The following is a 19,345-nucleotide window of genomic DNA, read 5'->3' on the forward strand; positions in this document are numbered from 1 at the left end:
TCAGTCACATATTCCTAATCTAGTAGATGGGGATATGTTGTGAGACATAAGATTGAAGAACCTTAGTCAGTTGTTCTTTGTCTTACCCATCTCTCTACACAATGGAAAAATTCAAGGCTACTGAACAGAGATTAAATTTCACTTGTCATACAGAAGCCACTTCATCCCTTCAATACTGTCTGTCACAATTCTGCAGTTTTAATATACTGGTTTTGATAGGAAGTATCAAAAAGCGCAAATTCATCATAGCACAGATGAGGATAAAACATTATTACATACGGAGGCAAAAATAACTAAAAAATAGCAGTGTTAAAAAAAAATCCTGCTGTTTTCAAAATTCGGTTTAGCTCTTTTCAATTTTAGCAAAGACTGGAGTAATAGTTCTATCAAATGTGACCATCAAATCCACGAAAACACAACTGCTCAGAATCCATTCGTTTTATAGAAATATCTGATACACTTTGACAGCGAATAGACTAGCAACCATTTTGTAGTTCTGTTATCCCAGGAAGTCCAAGACACTCCCAGCAAGTATGTTCAGTCCATTTCAGACAAAGGACTGCAACTGTGTAACTTCTTATGCATTAAAGAATACCATTTTAATAAAGCAAAAATGACCTTTGCCATAAATTTGGTAGCTGCAGTAACACCACATTTGAACTAGCTATGTGACAGCGTAATTCCTCAGACTAATGAAAACATAGTTTTACTTAGTCAAGCCATCTTCACAGTGAATATGTATTATGTATGCAGAATCCTTATAAGAATGCTAATTTGAAGTAAAATATACATATATATATATATATAGACATACGTGTGCGTATTGTGTGTGTGTATAAACACACACAGAAATCATCTCATTTTAAAGTGCTTTTCACAAGAAATGAACATCCACAAGTAACAGTAAAAGGGACAGCAGGGACAGTAGTAGTCAGCAGAAATTATTTATTGAGGCAAACCATATGGAGGAGAGAAAGAGGGAATTAAATCTGCCTCTATGCTTATATTCCTCTTAAATGTTACAAGCAAAGCAATTCAATTTATTTAGAGGAACTATATTAAAAGCAACAGTGCAGTACATAGTGTTTATAATAAGACTACATAAAAAAATACCAAAATACCTTTCACATAAACACCTATTTCATCATAACTATATTCCATTTCAATTTTTTCAGAAGTACAAACTGACAATCTCAAATATCAGTTAAGTCTTAAAGGGCCATACAACAACTCTTACAGGTTACCAATTCTCAGTAGAGATGCTTGAACTAGAAGTTTCACTTCAGCTGCAGACTGGTACAGGACAAACTGTCTACTAGGAATTAAATAATAATTTCCTATGACCATAACCATGACATATAATATCTGCAACACAACTACATACAGCTTAAAAATACCAAAGTCAAAACCAACCAGATACCAATGCAAAACAAACTCTGTGCTTTTGATTTCTTCCCCCAGACTTCTAAGTTTTGTCCTTTCCTATGAAAAACTTCATCCAGGACAGAAATCTTAAGCACTTGATACAAAGCTGAAGGTCTCAATTGCCAACAATTGTGCATCTGTGAACCCCGCAGACTGAAACTTAAAGAACAGAGATGCCAGAAAAAAAAAGGGGGGGGGGGGAACTCACATGCCAATGGGAACAGCAAGACAGCACTGAGTTTGTATCCCAGAATACTGGAGCACAAAGAAACAAAATTGTATAGCCTTACATAAAAAGTAAAGGAGATAAGCTCTGTTAAGTTTAATTTTCATATTATGGTCTTTTTAAAATGACAGAAGCTGGATCAGGGTGACTCCTCTGAAGCAAGAATCTCCCTCCCACCAGGCAGGGAATAAGCTTACTAAAGTGAGGGAAGTTTCCAAACTACAAACTGGGACAGGCAGAGGAAGAGTCAAAGAGAGATAGCCTTTTGTGCCACAGACAGATGTAATGACTGCTAAAAAAATGGAGAAAAAACACTTCACCAAGCCTGAAGGAAAGGAAATCTCCTACAGACTAAAAGGGACTGTGCAGTTTGTTACAGCTCAGTCACTGAGACTACTGAAATCAAGCCTGAAAGCAGTAATGTTTCTCTCTGGGAAGAAGGACAGGGAGGAGGAGTGTGAGGTGGGGAGAGAGAACTGTTGATATAGCCTTCTTATTTCTATTCTGTCCAATCTTGTACCTTCAACATTTCAGAAAGTGAGGACTCATTCTAGTTTAAAATCTAACAAAACATGTTTTGAATTTAGCAGACTTTTTAGTCTTCTTGGGAAATACATTATAAAGAAAAGGGTTAGGAAGATCCACCTCAAATCTCTGACCAGCTTCCTGTCCCTTCACAATTCCTGTTTAAATTCTAGTTAGTTATTAAACCATGTGGGTAAAGGCTTCTTTTATCTGTCTTCGTGTACTGTCTAAAGCCTTGGAAGAACAGTAAAATTGAACTGAATGAACAGGAGCTGGCATAAATGAACTCAAATTCCAATGGTAAAAGAACCTAAACACACACTTATACTGAACTTGTTACACACATTATTTATACTTTCCACATATTTACTTCTCAGCCATAATTTACTATCAAAAAATAGTTAGACAAAGAATTCTCTTGGTCCTCTGCCTGAAATGGTCAAGTACATAAAAATGGTATTATTCTCATTCTTCTTAAAATAAAATGATTAATTTCAGACTATACTGTGCAATTTCTTAAGTAAATCAGTCTTCCAAAGTAACAAACTTATTTCCTTCTGCTGACAGTGATTTATTTCCTTTTGCCTTCTCCTTCACTATTCCATCTCTTGTAAACAGAGTTAATTTATATCTTTCTCTTCCCTTCACTTTCATGCCGTCTTCCACGCTATTCCTTAACTTAGTACTATCCTGATTTAGTGCACAAAGTAAACACTCTTCTCTTTATTCAGACACCTCCTTCCAAGAAGGAAGCTCAAAGTCATGTAAGAAAAAAAAAGCATGCCTGTTTCCTAAGACTGTAGTTTATATTACTAGCATCCTGTGAATTTAAAATGTAATTGTTAAGTAGTTAACAGAACAGAAATGTTCTGTGTGACCAAATAACAACTCCAGGAATTTCAGTGATCTGAAAAATAGTATCCTAAAACTGTATTTTTCACTGAAGTTTTTTGTTGAGTAAGAGACAACAAAGACTGCTCTATTGCATAAGAAACATGAATATTTTGGGAAACCATGGTAACTGTAATTTGGCTGGTTGTGAATTTGTTTTATCTCAGAAAGGATCAAAGAAGTGATTAACTTTCAGACACCTACGTTCTCAGCTCTGATAAAGGCTACCTGAGCACTGACTCCTCGCAAGGAAAGAAAAGTGAGAAGTTCTTCTGTTTATATGCTGTCTGCTAGCAGTTCCCGCTATGCAAATAAATTCCTGGAAAGTAGGGAGTGTTGGGACAGACATACCACTACTTCGGTTTGTGTAATGGCCTTTTTACAAACACAGACAGTCAGTCCTTGGGTGAATGGTACCAGTATCCAGCGTGATTTTATTAACTACGCAAAGTCTGTGATATTTACCTGATATTAGCCCACAGGAGCTTGATGGATAAGCAAAAACCTTTAGTCACAGATTACTAACCTGATGTGGGACAAGTCCAAGAGAAGTAGGTGGTTCATTCATTCTATCATCACTACTGCTGGCCACAGCATAACCACTGCCAAAAATCCCCCCAAAAAAAAAATTAGAACAGGACAATGTACTAAATAGGTTCCTTTCTAGATTCTAAACTCTAAGCTTTAACAAAATGTCTTGAAGCTTACTGGAAATTTTGACCATCTGGAAGGCTTGTAACTTACTCATGTCTGAATCATAACATATTTTTTCTTTCACAAATTTTAAAGCCAGAAAACAAGCCTAAATTGCAGGTTAGAGAATTTAACAGAATAATTTTTGTATCAAGCCCATTAACTTTAAATTAAGATTGTGCAATACATGGCTTATCCTGAAGCCCTTCATGTGACAAAAGTACTTAGGATAGCTCCTTAATATACTCCAACACTCTCTTGAGCAAAGGAATGCCAAGATCCATTAATGAGAAACCTTTTTAAAAAATATTTGCAGTACTTTCAACTTTTAAGCTCAGAAAGAGGGAAAACTGTCACTCTCAAAGAACTTAAGATTTGATTATTCAGTTACCTCTTAGACACTGCTAAATTACAGTAATGTAGTATGAAGGATCTATACATTACATGAGTGCAATATTAAACTTCATAAAATTGTTATATTTAATGTGCACTTCCTGCTGCTTCTCCCAAGATTACATAAAATAATTCTTATTTCTTAGAAATCATCCTTTGCACATCAATCCTTGTCTCAGAAATGACTCACCCTTCTGGATGCTGCAAAACAGAAACCATTAATTCCACTGCAAGAGCTCCAGCTATCATGGCTAATCCAGGTCGACTGACTGTACACTGCTGGTCCAATGTCCGATCCCTGGTGGACTACAAAAGACAGACAAGTCTGAAGAAAAGAAAAAAGTAACACAAAAGTAACTAGCTGCCCTACTATACAAAACATCTCTGATTGTGTGCAAGTCAATTTCTTTGAGCTTCTTAATAAAAGATGAGCTAGTTCTTAATGCCATGTACATCAATATAAAAGGAATTTTTATGAAATAATATCTGAAGGCAATAAAAATTCAAGTCACAGCAAAAAAGAGATATATTCACCATTTGCATAAGGTTCTACTCACATCCCCTGGTGCCACAACATCATTGCAGAAGTAGCAACCCAGTTTATAGCCAGGGATATTTGAAAAAAGTGATGATCCCAGAAGATCAGAAGAACCAGAGGCACTGTTGAAATATGAATCACTAGACTCTTGCTGTTTTGGTTTCTTTAGTCCATGTCTCATAACAACAAATGTGTCAAACCCCAATGCAGCATTGATGACCAACTATGAAAAATAAGAAGAGAACAACATACTCAAAGGAAGTCAAAAGAGAAGGGAAAAAAGGCCTTCAAGTATTATTCACTGTAAACTTAAAAAATATATAAGTTTACAACAAAAAACACAGCACCAGAATCACCTTTTATGTATTTAACAAGCCATGCTTGAAATTTTTCCAGAAATACATTCTGTAGATGGATGAATGACCTATTAATTGCTTATCTATCATCCTGGCCATATGCATATATATTTTCGATAGGTGTAAAATTCCAGACTTGCTTAAAAAAAAAAAATCAAACAAAAAAACCCAACTTTGTTTCAGAAGTCCACAAAAACATAATTTTTTCTGTATCTTTCACACACATTCAACACAAATGAATGACTTCCTCTTATTGTTACACAAACCTACACACCCTTGCATACAAAAATCCTAGTAGAGAAACAGGAATTCCTTAAATGTGTAGTGCTAGTTTATATTTGAAGATAAGTTGTAGTTTCACAATAACAAATTATCAATATCACATGAAAGTTATCATGCTCTAATATGGAACGACATTTATATCTCCAAATTTGGCCCAACAGGTACAGGGCCAAATGTATAGGTATAATTACCAGTATTATTGGAACAACTTATTTTGATTAGAACTCAATTATTTGTCAAGTACACTGCAGCTTCTGTACATGGAAGCTCTGAGTGCCAGAACTGCTCAAATGCCATGCAAGTACAACTGCTACCACACACAAGCCTTCATGTCATCTGAAATTCTATTTGCAGCCTTTTCAGTTTACTGTGGTCTGAAATTTAACACTCCTATGTAACAAAGAAATACAAGTCTAGGTTATGCAAAACAAAATTCTGCTCAGGGAGGAAAGTAATTAGTTATTCTGTATCATCTTCATATTCATGCACCCATACAGCAGCTATGGTCTAAGATTACATTGTCATTATTTTCCTCTTTCTCTTCAGTGTGTGACAAGAGCTTAGAGCAGAGTAATGTGAAACCATATATGAAAAATAAGTTAGCAAGATTGTGAGTTACATGATCGTTCTAGGTATTCCAAATAATTTCTGGATATGCACATTTAACCTCGTTGAAGTTCTTTACCCTAAAGGAGCATCATGCTGCTGAATTTGTGATAGCACAGTCAGATCTACAGCAATTGCAGGACTGCATCTTATTACTGTATATACCCAGAAAACCTGAAGATGGATCTCCACTTTCAGAAAAGGAGTAACGCAATAGGAGTGTTATTATCAGCTATTACTAATATTGCTAACCACTTCCCACTGCAATAGACTGTTTATCTTCCATTGTAATAACCTGTTTTCCGTTTCCTGTCCATCAACTATTTCAATCTAACTGCTTGAGGTTGAGCCAAAAAAAAAGAACAGTTGTTTTTAATAAAAAAAGATATGGAAAATTAAACTCTCAGCATGTATTTATAAAAATCTACCAAACCTTTGTTTGAAAAGCTCTAGTGCTCAGCTGGAACAGGGATTTAACATTTGACAGAGTAGTGTGTTTGTCAAAGGTATTTATTTTGGGAGGGAAGAAAGAGGACTGCAGGACGATGGAAGATCATTAAGGTCGCCAAATGATGACCTAGAGAAACTGGCTTATATTTCTATCCATGTATCCGTTATAGAGAACTTTGCATAGATTATTACACACTGTATGTTCTTCATTTTCTAGGTGCTTGTCTTGAGACCTTGGATCCAAACTGTAGCAGTACTTCAGATTTGCAGCTGTCATTCAAATTCACACATTTGAATTAGAGCTTCCATTAAAAGTTTAAAAACATGAAGTACGTTGAAAAGCAGACACTGAGCATTTCAGTTTGGATACCTTAAGGTTCGAGTCCTGTGTTTATTCAGCAATAGAGAATACTGTCTCCTTATATCAGATTGATTTTACAAAGATAAAGAAACTAAGATGCAGTCAGGGACTATGCTGTTGAATACCAGAAAACAGCCATAAAGAGGTTACAATATTTGTCCTGAAAGCATGACTTGCATAGTGTGAAGCAAATATATTAGGGGACTACTAGCTAAAGAAACATGGAGAGAGGAGGGAAAAAAAAAAAAAAAAAGCAGATGATCATTCAGCTTAAGCATACCATCACGCATAATAATAGGCTGGCATTTTTTAGCTTTTAGTGCTTGGCTTTGCAAACTTAGTATTATTCTAACGTAATTTTTGTGCTATTTTTAAAGAGCTAGAAGAATGCTGAAAAAGAACTGTGCCAACTGCAGAAAAGACAGCAGGATTAAGCAGGAACTTACTAAATTATGTACACTCGTTCGGTTGCACCTGAGGTTCTACAAGTCCACATGAAAGGGACATACTGGTCTTTTTATAGCCTCAAACACGAATTATGGTTCAGAGACGCATCTGAAGACTTGTGATTAAGTAGGCTCTACCTTGTCCATTGACACACCTTTTCTTGAGAATACTGAAGAAGGAATTCCAGATAGAGGTCCTCAGCTACTAATTTTCAGATGTTTCTCTCTCCCTACATTGGACAACAGGTAAATAACACTCATTTGAAAGGAAAACATGACTTTGAGAGTCATATTAACAGAATGTCCGCATGCTATATTACCCTATCTTTTTCACCTCTATCAGTGTATAGAAAAGATCATTTGCAGTGTAGTAAAGCTATTTTTAAACAAGGACAAATATCCCTCCTCACCCCTTAATGTGGAAACAAAAGCCCAAAGAAGGAACTGCTTCACCATCAATGGCCATGTATTCTAGAAATACAGAAAGAAGGAAGGAGATGAGAGCGGACAAGCGGGATTCACACACCTCTGAATCTCCCCTGTGATAGTTAAATTACTTCTAATTAGAATTACTGCTGTTAGCTGGCTAGCTGACTTCGAGGAAGAAATATTTCTGAATATACAGAGAGATTTGGGTTCAGAAAGAAGTTTCATTTCTGGCTACAAGGAAACCACGGAGTCCACTCAACTCAATCTCCACTCCCCTTCTGGGAGGCTTGGGAACAGATAGGCTTCAGAGCTGGCAGAAGCAACAGTTCATGCTCAGCCTTTACATTCATTCAGACTCTGCAAAAAATTCAGTAAGCATCAGTTATATTGATTTTATGTGGGTCCAGAAACTAAGGCCCCAAACACGTATTCACTACGGCCACATCACAACTGGAACCTGTGCATGAAAGGACTGAAAAAAAATTTAATAATCAATGTGAATCCAAACACAGAGGTTCACTGGCAAAAGGGAGTTCACTAGAGTACCCAATTTAAGAATGCGAGCCTGCTGCATATTAAAAAATAGTTTTATTAATTTTAGCTAACCAATATCCACTATCTACTTTTACTAGATACTTCTTTTATGCTTTATTTCTATTAGGAAATAGTATTCTATATGCCAATTTGAAATAGTATTCTACAAGCAGTTTCAGTTATGACAGACTTTTGTAAAATAAAAATGAAAAGTAGAATTCTAAATATTGTGTTGGTATTGTTGAGGGGTTTTGTTTTATTTTTTAAACAGACAAGAAAATTGGATGGAATTTAAGATCCTGGCTTAAAAGAAGGCTGAGAGAACTGTCAGAATTCAAAATAACCTGTTTACAAAGCAGCTGCAGAGGAAAATCAGTTAAGTTTACATCAAAATAAACTTCAGAAAAAAGGGGAATATACTTAGAGTATCATCTACTATCTAGTATCTATTTATAAGATAAAAATAGCTAGAAATTTCACAAAGAAATCTGGACTGTCTCTTCTTCCTACTGTCTAGGGTTTTTTTGGAAATGCATATAAAAATCAATAAGAGAAACCAGACAATTAGGAAATTAAGTTAAAAGTGTCTTAATTGAAATACTGCAGAAGTCAGGATGTACAGAAGTCAAAGATCCAACAACACTGACTCAGTTGTGTCACACACACTACTTTTACTCTCTTGTGTTAAGTTCACTACTTAATAAATTGTTACAGACATCATTTTGTTTATGCCACGAAACATACAAGATGTGAACCGTTGTCAAGCTGATGTGTTAAAAGCATAATCCTTGCACTTCCTGATTTTCTATAATTATAATTGTGCAGACATGATACTACAAACTTAAACTAAGAAATTTCAAGATTGCTGGAGACACTTTACCAAAGTTTACATCACAGGACCTAGGGAAATAAGTACTCAGGATAATTTACTTGGATTCTTCTGGAAAATCTTATTTGCAACTTTATGTTGATTTGGAGATAAATGCTACTTCCTGAATACTGTGTGATTTAGAATATTCTTCCATAGGAAATTTTGGATGTCATACTGAGCTCAGGAACAACATTCACACAAAACTAAAGGTTCCATCGTTCATATCCGATCTTAAATAAGGAGGTATTTGAGAAATAATAGTAAGAGATAAAATTCGCAGAAAAGGCCAAAAATTGCTCCAAGTCTTTTCCCCGTACATTTTTCTGATTTTCCTGGGAAAACTTTGCTTTATTTCTCAATTTGCTTCCTGTAAACCAACCACAAAAGACATTTTGACTACATAAATACCTACAGAGTCTTCTTAATCTCTGATAAAGAGTATAAAGTTTAAATACTAACCTGAATTTTATTTACAATATAAGAAACAAATAATTCATGATTTTTAATTCCGCATACTGCAGCCCTCTCATTTCTCTTTACTTATAACATGAGGATTTCACTTTTATGTCATAAAAATGCACGAAGCATTCAACACTACCTGAAATATAGGTCACAGGCTGAGTTTGGATTCATTGGGTAAACAGAAGAGTAAGGTTTCCAGTGAGGCAGTGATAAGACCCAGAGTTAACTTATGACCAAAAAAGTACTACCTTTCTAAGTCCACTTCTACACTTTTAGCATTTGAAATATATTTTTTTAAATGTAGTTTCAAACAAGTTACTAAAATTCATACCCCTTATCAGTCAATCATTATTGTAATACCTTTAGTCCTCCTTAATATCATTTCCTTACTGTGAAATTACTTCTTTTAATATTACTAACACTTAGAAATAGTCATAGCCCAATTAAGCAAGGCCCTGAGCAATATGCTCTAAGCGGGCCCCATTTTGAACAGAGGGTCTGGACCAGTTGATCTCCAGAGGTCCCTTCCAACCCATATCATTTTATGATTCACATTTCCATACAACGACAAGCATATAAGCAAGGCATGTGTACAATACCTTCCTCTTACTGGCTGCAATGACAGCAGGAAGCCATCGACTCTCTCTAGTGTCCATTAGTAGGAAAACAACATCATGAGCATCAATAAGCTGTTCAAGTTTAGCCACATCCTTCCGAGCCTGTGCCATTGTTACTTCAGAAAAATTCACTGGATGGCCTGGCATAGGGATGCTCATGTTATATCCTTCTGAATTCTGGATAGAGATCAAGAGAAAACAACAACACATTAGAAAGATGAACTTGTGACTTAAGGGAATTACTATACCATGTGATGTGAATTGCAGAGTACAAATTCAATTACTGTTTGGCAGAATGGCAACTTTATCTTTTTCATCTCTATGTCTATGCTGTGCACTAAAGCACAGTGCAAAAATTTTTGAGTGGGTGATAGTCTCAGCTGCTATATTTATTCAGACCAGAGCAGTTCGATGCAAACATACTAGTTCGTGTCATGAGACAGACCAACTGTGTTAGATGGCTCTGTGCCTGAGCTAACAAGTCCTGTCTCTCAGAAGGGCTTCCTGACTCTGGCATATCACTATGAGAAGATAGCTAGACTGCTTCCAGCCCCAGAAGTAACAAACATCACTGCAAAAGCGAGCAAGCGGATCTTACGCATGAGTATAATCATGCTGTATTCACGTAAAACCTTTGTCCTGGATTATCTTTAAGGTCACTTCACATGCAGTGTTAAATGGATGTATACCCTCTGACTCTGAATACTGACTCAATTACAGTGAGACATATGTGAAGTATCGCACACTCTCTCCTTTGTTTTAAAATCTTTATGAGAAGAAAAACACTCTTGAGGGATTTCTGTGTAATTTGACCAGCCATATGTGAACTTGATATGGAAAAGAAAATGGAGACTTGTGACTCCAGCCCTTGAATGTCTGCAGCTTCCACTGCACAAATGCTGAAAGAGCTTGCTCCTATTGCAGAAACATATCTCTTCCAATTCTGTATTTGGGCAAGGCATATTGAGTAGAAAATGGCTGAAGAGTCAAATAAGCATATACAATGCAAACAATTAACTTACTCATTTGGAAACATGCTAACACAATCTGTCAGCCATCTGCTCTCAGAGAATAACAACAGATACTTCACGTGCGTTACAGAAGCATAACTCTGGCCAGTCTCCTGCTTGTCACTGTGCTGCAAGTAACTTACAATTTAATGACAGATTATAAAAACTGGATTAACTAAACATAAAATTACACAAAAGGAAATGCAGGGAAAGTCAGTGGAAGAGTTTTGCATAGACCAGTTCCATGCATAAATCATAAATCCAGTAAAGCCAAATATACACTGTCTTCATCATGAAGACCTCTAAAGAAAGAAAGAGCACCAGCTAAACCACCAACATATACAGCAGATTGGGAGAATGAATTTGGATAACATGAATCAACCACACCAAAGGATACACTTTTTTCATTTAATCTGCTAAGGGAAAAAAAGCAGACTTCAAGGTGATTTCGTATGCTGTTAACAAGGCAGTTCTACTGTGTCCCAGCGAGGACAACCAGGATTCTGCATCACCAGCACAGACGCTGGAAAATAACTGGAGGAGGTTTTAGCTTCAGTGGAAGTTTTACCTCCTCCAAAGAGCTGTGGCAGGAACATAGAACTTAATTCACGCTGCATATGAATAACATATATATGGATAACATATAGCCCTCTGTACTGCAGACAAGTGCTGATTTGTTAGGTAAAGATGAATAAAAAAAACTGTTGGCATTTAGAAGGTTGATTTGCTGTTTAAAAACAAAATGAACTAGTGAACACCTGAACACTAGCTGCCGAGCAATATGTTAACAAGAAATACCAAAATTTTCCCGAGATTCACAGAAAGACCCTCTCCAGTAACTAACACGATAGCTGTAAAAGAACATGCAAGCCTAGCAGCTTCAATAGTTCACCTGAATTTGAGTAACTGTCCCTTGGAAAAAAAGGCTGCAGTCACTACTAAAAGCAGCTGAGGTATACTTCTGCAGTAGAACACTGGAAAAAACAGCTGAAATAGCACTTGATGATTGCACGTTTTTACTATTTTAGAGGAGCAGAAATTGTGCAGGCATCTCCAAAAATGTATCTTGCCAATTCCACAGAATTCCAAAGTCTTACGGAGTCTCTACGTGACAGAACAATTCTGCCAAATGACTCACAAAATGTATTACACTATAACATTAAAGCTTCCATACTAACACAGAATTTAAAATGCCTCCAACTATCCAAAATAAAAAATACTCAGTTACCAGTCCATACACTTTTAGAACCGTGTACTTAACGAAAATTTGAATCATCCTTTACAAAAAACGGGACTGTATGTTGATGCATGTAATGCAATAAGAGATAACGCAATCTCACACACTTTTAGCTGATCAAAGTGGTGCTTGAGGCTCCAGCAGTTTGGGGTTTTTTTAAAAGCAAACGTATGTCAAATTATTGCAATTTGTAGTGTAATCATAACCTTTTCTCACATTTTTACTTACATTTCTATTAACTTCCTGCATTTCTTTGTTAAACCTCAGCTCAAGACCACTTAAAATACGTCTGTGCTCATACATTAAACCCAAACAGAAGTGTGCCACTGGCACACAAAAATTAAAAAAAATGAGATGCTACTATCATTAAATTGTTCTAGTAGAAGTACCCACATAAACTGGCCCCTCATCCAACATGGTAGAAAGGGTAATAAAATACTGTACAAATTTCATGCCTGAATACTTCGGGAAAGGAATACATAAAAGCTATATATTGTCGCCAACAATACTAAATAGTTGTAGATTCAACAGCTATATGAATAACAGTGCATTACTTGCTTGTACAAGCTTGCTTGTAATAATCTTGAAGTTGAATGAAACAAGTCAAATTCTTCCTTATCATTGCAAATGAAACAAGATTGTTATCTTCTTTTCCTATTAGAATGGATGTAAAATTAAAAGCAACACAATAAATTCAGACACAGTTGCTGCAGCCGATTATTGGCAAGACAGGAAAGAACACACACATCAATGTGATGCAAGTTCAATCCACCTTATTATTCTACCTATCTGGCTTATATATCCTTTCAGCAGGCTCAAGTGTTCACGCAATTTACAAAGCATCGCTATTGGTTGCCTAGCACTGTCCAGGTGTATCTGCTCAGTCTCTAATTGACTGCTGTGTCGACTCCCTTCCCAGGTGCATATACTTCTGCTTATCTTGCTGTAAAATAGCCAGGGCCCCAACACACAGTAGTCAAGCAGAAGGCCAATCAGGAGAAAAAGACAAAACAACTTATGAAAACTACAGGGAACTTCGTGTATAATATATTATCCACTGTGAAATGAAATAAAGTGATTTTATTACACAAGTGAATTACACAAAATTGTAAAACTAAAGTTTCAAAAATGTCTTCAGAACCCATCATTACTGCTTGGCTTCCCAAGGACTTTAAAGGATTGTCTGGATTTCCAAACACCAAAAGACAGCTTTGGCTATTCCTTCAGTACAAGATAAATGAGCAGGCACAAAATCCTGGACAAATAATCTTTTTATTCAGAGATATTTACACTGATGAATATGGATTTTGGTAACAAGCAACAGTGCAGTTTGCAGTAACAGATGCAGCTCTATTTTAAGACTTTTAGCAAAATCAGCTGAGTTATAAACATCTCCAGATAACAGTAGATTCCCTGTCCAAACTGTCCCAAAGCACCAAGACTACCCAGGCTAATTAAAGACCTATTGTTAGTACATGTGCCCAGCTTGCTGCTTAAACCTCACCACTCTCACATGCTGTCAGCATGCCATTAACAATTTGAATAAAGGAGATTTTATTCCAACAAAGCCCCATTCAAACTTGTTAATGCTACCATATTGTTTCTCTATATTTTTACTCATGGTAAAACATGATACCTCTTCTCCACAAATTCTATTGCGGATCTGGTTTTGACTGAGCAAAATATATTACAAACATGCCAGAGGGGTACACAATGCTGTATGCAACAGGTATCTCGTCATTTGTGCCACAGAGCTATGAAGCGATGTTTGAGTCATGCTGGAGGCAGATCAGGTATGACCCAAGGCATGAAGAAACAATAGGGAATGCATAACACTGCTAGAGATAATAAATCGCGAAAGCAGTGGTAAATGCAGAACACTTGAGGTATGGAAGAGAGAAAAAAAAAAAATCCCTTACATATAGCATAGGCTGAAGACAGTGTACATATGCTAGTGGATATTTTTTTTTCTACCTACACCAAATGTACTAATAATTTCTTGATCAAGGCTCACTAGAGCTTTACGTTATTGCTTCTCTTTTACTATTGGACGTTCCTCTCCCAATTATATTCAACTTTGTTTTTCTTTTTTTTTTTAAGCCTCATCGAAATGTAAATATTTTGCAGTACAGTCAGGTCTTGTGAGCTTCCTTGTTAGGAAGGACCAAGGAAGTAAAAGTTTTGGGTGGGTTACTTACAAAATAATCACATATAATCATGTGTTCTGCAATATTATTCAGTATTTCACATACAGTTTTTATTTTAATTATTTTTTCCCAATATTCCTGTTTTCACTTCCTCAATTTTAAAAATTGAAAAAAAATCACACTGTATTTCAATGTTAGTTGAATGCATCACACTGGTACTCCAAGTAATAGTGTACCGCTGCAATCTTTTCTGTACATGCTTTATTATTTAATGTTTCTGTTATTAAATGAATACCACACCAAGTAACAATAATATTATAGTGCAGCAAGGTTAAAACAATTCTAGGAACTTTCAACTAATCTCTTCCTCATTTATTCATCAAGAGATCTGAAAGCGAAACTTTTATTGTTTTTCCATACTGGAGATAACCGATTCTCGAATGTTCAATAAATTACTGCTGAATATCAGTACTGAATTTCATAAAAAATGACAATAATAGGATTAACACAGATAAAAGCAAAACAAAGAGGAGTCCTTGGGTCAAACAAACAAACCTAAAAATGTCTGCAAAGGACTTTCTCTAAGGCTCGTTCACTGCACTGGACACTAGCAACACCACAGACCTATGTTACGCTGTTCTTATTGGTTAATAAAAATTATTATGGTTAGTAATAATTGGAGACATAAAATACAGAATTGAACAGTAAGTGTACTTAACACATTTTATTCCTAAACTAAGCAAGTTAAGATGTGGCTTGTCAGCTGAGATCTGGTAACTATAGCTACCAAGTCTAAGACAGTCTCAAATCCAAAGCAAAAGCTAAAAACATTTCAATGACTTTTATCACATACCCAATGAGCATAAAATAATTTTGTTCATGACAGACCAAGCTGAGTATGTCTTTCTTCTGGAATTACAGGCCAAATCATTTTTTCCCCCTCAAATGAAGGATGAAATAGAGATCAACAAATATTTATTAGTCATTCTGACAGATTTTTTTTTTAAATCTACTTTTTTAAAGAGCACTGAAAATTAAGAATGTTTGAATGTTACACACCCCTGGAGTCAAGGAGAATAAAGGCTGCCATGGGTGGGCCTTTCATCATAGAACTTTTAAAACCAACAAAAATTAATTCTTGTTTTTTGTTCCATGTCAGCTACTTCATTTTGATAATACGTTATTTAACTCAGGCTCCCAAAAAGAGAAGTACTTTGGTCAAAGGCCAACACTTGTACTGTGTTCTGCATCAGATTCAACCTCCTTAATTCTTAAACAAAAACAGACAAAAGAAGCCTTACATATCTAAATATTCTGTATTAAAATTCTAAGCAAAATAAGTTTATAATCAATATTTACTGCTATTAGGTTATTCTGCATAACATAAAAAGGGACAAAGACAGAAGAGGAACCAACTTCCAGATTTACAAGTTAAAAAAAAAATATATTTCTCTTGCTTGAACTACACTACTGATCACTCATGAAGCACAATGTGGGATTATAGTGATCTTGAGAACACTGAATCATTTCATTCCAAAAGCACTATGACCAAATGAAGATTCAGTATTTGTTTCTTTTATGTTAAAAAATAAATTTTAAAAAAATCAAATTTGGGGGATAAAATATAATAGAAAATCTCCAGGACTTTTCATTCTTGCCTTCAAGTCCTTCTGCTCCCATAATAGACAACTAACATGTTTCCAAACTCCCCATTAAGAGCAGAGGAGAAAAAATACAATATTAGAAGCAGCTGTTAATGAACGTTCATTAGTCACATACTAGACTAGAGAAGAATTTTACTTTATGATCAATGAGCTGCAACAAGGTTCAGATAATCCTTAACCATACTTCTTTATTAGGAATCTTTACTGCCACAAGAAAGTTCGTTAGTTGTGAAAATGTTTAGCTACTACAGTATAACATCTGTTTGTAGCAGTCCCTGCCCCCACGATCTGCTCATAACAAAGCTTAAAAAGTAACAGAATATGGTATAGTCATTTAAAGCCAATTATACTCTCAAAAAAATCATTAGCATATTTTAAATACTGATCTTACCACTCCTGGGAAGATTTTCTGCAGCCTATCTGCTGCTGCAATTGCCTTAGGCTTTCCCCCGCTAAGACAGTCTTCAAACTCATACAGCGGCTGTCGTACAGGGTTGGAGTAGGAGATCTTTGCGTTATCCACAAATGTAATCTTCCTGACTCCCCAACCCTAAACAAGAAAGTAATTTAAGTAATGATAAGGACAGTGGGTTTAGCTATACTCTTTTGAGTCTCTAATGCCGGAAGCTCAAGAGGAGCTTTTTCAACTTTTATGGAAAGATCAAGCTACAAAAAGCTTTTGAATCTATTCACAGCAATAAGCTTATATTTGCACCGAATTAAGAAAACACACAAATTTGTCTGTCAAAATACATTATTTAGCAGTAACCCCTGTAATCCTACTGAATTCAGTAAGATAAACATCCTCCAAAGCAAACATCAGCGCAGTTACTCCACATGCTTCACTATGAACTTGATTTGCTAATTTACTCTAGAACTTCTAGTTCCACCTTTTTTAATGTAAATTAAATACATTTTATTATTCTGCTAAATTCTCTTACTAGTTACTATTCTACTGTTGGCAGAACTTCAAGTCGTTTCTACTGGCTACACAGATCTTACCTTTCCCCTGCAATTTGTAACATCAACATGTATTATCTATATATTAATACAAAAGCATACAACTTTCCCCTTATGTGCCATGCAGTTGCTCAAAAAAAAAAATCATACAGATTTTATCAGAAACAGCAGATTATTATTATGTTCAACTCAGGACTTACCATCAAGGTCCTCGCAACGCTACAACCCAGAGTACCAGCTCCTAGCAGCAGACACTTGGCAGACACAATTTTATTCAGATCAAGAGTAGGGACCAATCGCCAGCACATCAATTTCAAATTAAGATCCACTGATGACTCTGCTAACCTATGTCATGAAATAAACAGCAATACTACTTCTGAATGGTTTTGTGTTTCAAGCAACAGCTTTTATTTGTACTGAAGAAGTTCTATACTTTTTTAAAAGAGGAAAAAAGCTTAACAGCCCATTCACTGTGCTTTCTCTCCTTAAGATATAGGCCACACCTATGTTCTCCTGACACCTTTCCCTTTTTCCATGTTTGGTCTCAGCTGCCTTTGAGCTTTCTTTTGTTGCTGTTGTCAATCATGATAAAGACAAAGCATTTTTTTTTCCTCAGTCGCCTGCATTTTTGATCCTTTACTTCTCTTTTTCTTGTTTCTTACTCTCCTTTTCAGCTCACTGGGTTGGAGATTTACTGTTCTACTATATGGTACTATTTCAGTCCAACATTTTATTTACACACAAGTATTCTGAAGAAAAGGCTGGTCTAACAGAAAAGAAAGGGTCACTCCAGTTCCCTAATGGAAGCCATCGGAATACTACTGATGCAAAATAGAAGTGATTAGGCCGACAGACCAAATTTAAGCTTCTCCTTCCACGAACATGTCTAGATAAAACACTGCTAAATATATAGATACCTGTACCTGATTCTCCAAAGTAGAATGCATCTCAATTTAGATAAGAAAATAATATGCCAGCTAGATCATAAATATTATAAGCAACTTCAAATATGGATAACAAAAAACAAAATCACCTAGGGATAATTTGAGTCGTTAATAAAGAGCACGGCCAGTAGATCTGAAACAACTTAACTTTCTGCTGCTTTTACTCTTGTGAGATGACACAACATGTTTTTAAGCACTCTAATTACAAGTCCTTCTAACCATTCTGCCATTCAGATACAAAGAAAAAAAATATTCAAACATAAAAAACTATCATGTCAAAAGTCATCCTACTTATACACACACTCACACTTTCTAAATATTCAATTTCTTTGACTTCCTCTTGTTACCAAGGTGCTGGCCAAACACTGCTTATGTACATTTTTATAAAAGCTGTGACTGCAGTGCCTAGAAACAGAACAGTAAATTATTACTGAAACAATAGTAGTAAGATGGTTAGGAAAGCGACAGCTTAAAAAAAAACAGTAGACATTTGTAAAGATGGCTATTAACCATCGATTTCATGCTAAGAAAGTGCTCTCTTTCAACAGCCAAGACATACAGAAATGAAATGCCAGAAAAAACATCAACTAGCTATTCTGCAATCTTCTAAAATCTACTGCAGTCACATACTTCCTTAGGCATTGGAACAAATCTGTAAAGGCTTCTGAACAAGGTAACAATCTCATATATAAGATCTGGGTAACATCTGATGCAAACAAAAGAATAGTTTCTCCATCAAGATTTCTTTCTAGGTAAACTCAATGATAAGACACAGACCATTTGTCCATAAACTTTTGTTTCTTTAGTACAGAACAACTGGTTCTATGCATCTACCTGCATCAGTCCTACAAATTATTACATCTGCTCTCTGAAGAATCAGTTCTTTGTGGCTGTTTTGGAAGTAGAATGAGGCAAGAAAGCCATTCAGAAACAAAGGAAATGAATGGCAAGTTCAATCTAGTGTCAGATTTCCTAGTCATCAGAACACGAAGGTCTTAAAACTCTTCCAAGTCACATCACTGTAATGCACCCATGGGGTGGTAACTGGCATAGGAAAATACTGGAATAAGAAAACCATTCCATTAGTGTATATACACCTCTGAGCATGACTATTTCATTCAGTGTCCTGCTTCCTCTTTGCAAAGATTACATTGCTTCACACAGAACTTCACTGCTTGTCCCTTTGCATCATCTCATGTAACTCCTAAAACTTCTTTTGTCCTTCTTGTCTTCAGATCAGATAAGCATGTATGCTCTCAGATTCCCGACAGTTTAATT

General features: G+C 35.8%; 1 protein-coding gene across 7 annotated transcripts in view; it reads right to left on the reverse strand.

Moving 5' to 3' along the window:
• The window catches only part of ATG7 (autophagy related 7), a 135,856-nt gene that overhangs the window by 99,459 nt on the left and 17,052 nt on the right, over window positions 1–19,345 (reverse strand). For 5 of the 7 annotated variants that reach the window (XM_062585814.1, XM_062585811.1, XM_062585809.1 and 2 more), the window contains exons 11-16: window positions 17,324–17,468; window positions 16,555–16,713; window positions 10,088–10,282; window positions 4,711–4,914; window positions 4,344–4,459; window positions 3,594–3,669 (exon numbers count right to left, since the gene is read on the reverse strand). In XM_062585814.1, the coding sequence (XP_062441798.1) occupies window positions 3,594–3,669; window positions 4,344–4,459; window positions 4,711–4,914; window positions 10,088–10,282; window positions 16,555–16,713; window positions 17,324–17,468 (895 nt within the window). Of the gene's footprint in view, window positions 1–3,593; window positions 3,670–4,343; window positions 4,479–4,687; window positions 4,915–10,087; window positions 10,283–16,554; window positions 16,714–17,323; window positions 17,469–19,345 lie in introns of those variants that run through there. The other 2 variants (XM_062585815.1, XM_062585816.1) reach the window with 2 other exon arrangements.

This window comes from Rhea pennata, chromosome 12 (assembly GCF_028389875.1).
Source record: "Rhea pennata isolate bPtePen1 chromosome 12, bPtePen1.pri, whole genome shotgun sequence".
NCBI lineage: Eukaryota > Metazoa > Chordata > Aves > Rheiformes > Rheidae > Rhea > Rhea pennata.